Source organism: Gekko japonicus, unplaced genomic scaffold (assembly GCF_001447785.1).
Source record: "Gekko japonicus isolate JY-2015 unplaced genomic scaffold, Gekko_japonicus_V1.1 scaffold167, whole genome shotgun sequence".
NCBI classification, from domain to species: Eukaryota; Metazoa; Chordata; class Lepidosauria; order Squamata; family Gekkonidae; genus Gekko; species Gekko japonicus.
This window is the reverse complement of record NW_015164670.1, coordinates 1,139,224-1,143,908: the sequence shown is the minus strand read 5'-3', so window position 1 is coordinate 1,143,908 and position 4,685 is coordinate 1,139,224. Positions and strand designations below refer to the sequence as shown.

The following is a 4,685-nucleotide window of genomic DNA, read 5'->3' as shown; positions in this document are numbered from 1 at the left end:
ACCCACCCACCCCCCAGCCCCCAGTGTTACGTTGTCTGTTGTACTGCTGAAATGACAGTCGTTGGGTATTGCAGTAGCATTTCAGTTGATTTTTTTATTGAAAGTGCTCAAAATTTGTTTTTTAATGTTTTCAGAAACAATAAATCATTTTATATTTAGCTGGACCCGAGAAGCGCTTTATTACAGGCATGAGAACGCTGAGAAGAAGGTGGATGCGGTGTGTGTGTGTGTGTGTCTGTCATCCTAGTTCGGTTCAGCACAAAAGACAGGGTCGGGCGCAGGCCTCCACCGCAAAGTCCATGGGGATGTTTTGCACAGATTGCGGGGAGTGTGCTGCTTCACCAGCAGTATTGCAGGCACCCCTTCCAATACCCTTGTAAGGTAGGCCAGTTCAGATCCCCCCGTGTTTAGGACCAGTGGAACTCCCGGCCAGTTGATGGCTTACAGGCAGAGCAGGGTTTCAGCCTCAGTGTCCCCAGCCTGTGGGCCTTGTTGGGCCTCCATTGGGAGTGCTCTGCCAGGTCTCTTCTGGCAGGGTTGCACACAACCCAGCCATCCGCTAGGTGGAGCAAAAACGAGGGTGCCAGCCTGCGTTTCCTAGAAGGTGGTGTGGGGTGCTTGCTTATTGGGGAGACAGTTTTACCTTTAAACATGCTTTGTGTACCTAAACTTGGTAGATTTCTGCTGCCACCAGGAATTAAAATTCCAAATCTCTCTCTGCTGGTAGAATGACCCTAGGGTCTGGGCACTTCAGAGGACTATGTGGCCCTGAGGAAGTACTGTACTGATTTCTGGACTAAGTTTAAACAAAAATTGATTTAATAAAGAACAAAATAGGTTTCTGGTTATTTTGAACAGTTGCTGACAAAAGGAACTTGTAAATATAACTGGCAAAGCTTGGTGCCACAGTCTCTCCAAACTCCACTCTGACAGGCTTATAGTAAAGGTAAAGGTTCCCTTGCTCGAAGGCCAGTCGAGTCCGACTCTAGGGTTGCGGTGCTCATCTCCGTTTCAAAGCCGAAGAGCCAGCGCTGTACTCATATATATATAGCCACACAGGCTAGTCTCTTTGTTTTATTCACACTGAATAAAATCAACTCTCTTAGTCACACAGACTAAACTGTTGGTCTTATTCACACAGAATTAGACTCAGAATTCCATATTCACACAGACTATGTTCTCTCTTCAAGCTTCACACACAGAATCTCTCATAACTCTGAGTCACACAGACTCTCGTCAAAACTCTTCCATTACTTGTCTGTCTCATAACACAGAATCTCCTCATAGACACCCCTCCTCCCACACTCTCAGTCAGCAGCCAATCAAATTACACTTGTCACCCTCTATCACTCTTCTCATATTACTGCAGTCAAACTCAACATTTAAAGACACACACACACACACAGACCAAAACATGGAGTCATTACAGGTGGCTCCTTGGGGAACGTGCCAGCAGGGGGCAGCAGCTGTGTCTCTGGCCAGTTTGTGGGGCAACCAAGCCAGCGGGGAGGGGGTGTGGCTGGGAGTCCCACTGGAATAATAATAATAATCAGAGGTCATTTGGGGGGGGATCGCAGTTCCCCCGGGTGAGGTATGGGGGGCGGGGCACATGAAGCCCCGCCCCCTGCTTCTGGCCGCCCCGCTTCTGGCCCTCATTCAGCCAAGAGGAGGCAGGAGAAGGGGGAGGGTAAGTTGCTTCCTCCCTGCCTCTCCCCCCCCCTGCCTGCCTGGGGCCAGGGAGGGCCTTCGCGGGGCTTCCTTGCACTCCCGCCAGCCCCTCATGGGGCTCGGCAGTGTAGCTGCAAGGCCAGCGGCCGCGGCTGGGACCGTTGGGGGCGGGGCATGTGGCCTCATGATACACTTCCGGTGATGTCAGGGGGTGTGGCCTTATGACACATTTCTGGTGATGTCAGGGGGTGTGGCATATGCTAATGAGTTATGCTAATGAGTTCCCCTAGCTCTTTTTCTACGAAACGACCCCTGATGATGATGATAATAATAATAATAATGCTTTCGATTTGTTAATCGCTTTCCTCACGAGTGGGCTCAAAGTGATTTACAGTTACACTTTTAGACAGGGGACTAACAATGTTTCATAGGGGATAGGAAAGACAACATATAATTCATTTTTAATTGCACACGCCGTAACTGCATGGTGCATTGCCTCCAGGGCCTCCGGGAGATGCTCCGAGGGGGCGAGGCCTCCATGGCTGAAGGCCTGTTGGGTGCCCAGCGGTCACCCCGAGCTCCAGCCAGGGCAACAACTGTGGCCTCGGAGCCCGGCCCCCTGCAGAGGTGTTCTGGACATTCCGGTCAGTGCCATCTGCTGGATTGTTCTTCTCTGTGTGTTGCTTGACATGCCACCCCGACCGTCCTGCCCTTCGCAGAATCCTGGCAAACTGACCCCTTCGCATGAAGTGTGGCCTGGAGATTCGCCCTCCTGAGGGGTATTATCTGGCCCTTTCCCCTGAGAGATTCTGACGGGCTGTTAACGTAGAAGCTGGCTGCCCGGCGGCTGGGTGAGGGCTAGGATAGCCCAGTGAACAGGACGGCAGGGGGGGGGAGGGCTGGAGACCCTTGCCCAGAGAGCAGTGGGGCCCTGACCCCTGATCTCAGGGAGAACGAACTCGAAAGGGCTCATAAAATCGTAGAGTTGGAAAGGGAAAAAGTAGCCAAAATCCTCCTCTGATAGGAAGGAGGTCGCCACAGACGGTTAAGGACGGTCAAACTGGTGGTGGTGATGGCAGTGGGAGTTGTTAATTGCTTTGCTATGTAGAACAAAAGAGATTGTGTTTATACCCCGCCCTTCACTACCAGAAGGAGTCTCAGAGCGGCTTACCAACTCCCTTTCCCTTCCCCTCCCCACAACAGACACCCTGTGAAGTAGGCGGGGCTGAGAGAGCTGTTTCGAGGACAGCCCTTGAAAGAACAGCTCTGAGAGAACTTGTGATTGACCCAAGGTCACACCAGCAGCTGCACATGGAGGAGTGGGGATTCAAACCCAGTTCTCCCAGATTAGAGTCTGTGCTCTTAACCCCTGCTCCAAACCCCTGTACCCCCTGCTGGGCCTTACATGATGCCAAAAACGAATGGCCAGTCTTCAGCCGGCAATCGCCCAGAGACCACAGCAGCGTTGGAGGTGGTGTCTCAGTGGGTTTGCCCCCTCCCCCCGTTTGGTGGGCTGCTCTTGTCCCCCTTGGGTTCTCACTCTCCCCGAATGGCAGAACACTTAGGAGCCAATGGAAGACAGCCAGGCCCCACAGCTGGCTGCTCTCCCGGCAACTTTTCTGCCTTGAACCACGAGAAAAGGTGGCGTATAGACATTCTAATTAATTAATAAACACTTTATTTGTATCACTGCTTTTCAGCCCCAGCAAAAAGCACCTTGTAACATGCCACAAAACTATACAAATCACAGTAGATGTAAGAACTTCAATCGAAATTCCACAGAGGCAGCATGCCAAAAAGAAAACGCTACAGTATATTAAAAGAGCAAAACAGCCCCACACCAAGGCTGGCCAAGAGCCTATGACGGATGTCGCCACCCCCAAGGCTGGCCGTTCCGGGTGAACTGGCATCTCCAGTTGCCGAGAGTCAGCCAAATGCTCCACAAAGTCCGCAGAGGTGCCATTTCGCCCAAACCCAAATGGTATTTCTGGCTGCAGGCCCGATGCCGGTCCTACGAGGAAAGGTTGAAGGGGCTGGGTCTCTTTCGCCTGGAGAGGACTGAGAGGGGACAGGATCACCATCTTCCAAGTCCTTGAAGGGCTGCCATGATAGAGGATGGTGGAGTTGTTTTCTGTTGCCCCAGAAGGTCGGACCAGAACCAACGGGTTGAAATCAAATCGGAAGAGTTTTGGGCTAAACATCAGGAAGAACTTGCTGACAGAGCAGTTCCTCAGTGGGACAGGCTTCCTCGGGAGGAGGTGGGCTCTCCTTCTCTGAAGGTTTTCAAGCAGAGGCTAGATGGCCCCATCTGACAGCCATGCGGATTCTGTGGACTTGGGGGCAGATCGCGAGAAGCCGGTCGCCACTTTGGGGTAAGGAAGCAGTTTTTCTCCAGGCCAGTTTGGCCGGGGATCCTGGAGGGTTTTTTTGTCATCTTCTGGGCGTGGAACAGGGGTCATGGCGGGTGTGGAGGGGGAGGTATTTGTGGATTTCCTGCTTTGTGCAGGGGGTTGGACTAGATGACCCTGGAGATCCTTTCCAACGCTACGATTCTATGAGGTAGCAGGCCAGGCCAGGCTCATGGCTGGCAGGAGGTGCCCAGGGGGTTCTGGGTGGCTCACCCCACGCCCTCCAGGGGTTCCAACAGGCAGTCCGGCTGCAGAAACAAAAACAGCAGAATCCTGAGCCCCTGTAGGGGAACTGGCGGGTGGGGAAGGGGGGCGGGGAGCACAGGGGCAGGGGAGACGCAACGGCCAGCCAGTCCAGCCCTTGCCAGGGCAGGGCCCCCAAGCCACAGGGCGACACACTGGAGGGGCCCATGGAACGGATGTGCCTTCAGGTGACAGACTCAAGGAAATGGCCTCAGCCAGAACCCCCCACGGGGGGGAGGGAAGGGGGCCTCTAGGCCCTGGCCTCAAGGAAAACCCTCTTCCTGCCCCCCCATACACCCACCACAGCCCCCCCCAATGCCAGAACAACAGCGGGGGGGGGGGGGGAGCCAGGCCCCGTTCAACCCC

General features: G+C 53.8%; 1 protein-coding gene across 1 annotated transcript in view; it reads right to left on the bottom strand.

Annotated features, from left to right (window-relative positions):
* Window positions 1–4,285: 4,285 nt before the first annotated feature.
* LOC107108675 (major histocompatibility complex class I-related gene protein-like) overlaps window positions 4,286–4,685 on the bottom strand; it is a 12,334-nt gene continuing 11,934 nt past the window's right edge. The window contains exon 7 of the mRNA XM_015409159.1: window positions 4,286–4,324. Within this exon, the coding sequence (XP_015264645.1) occupies window positions 4,286–4,324 (39 nt within the window). The remainder of the gene's footprint in view (window positions 4,325–4,685) is intronic.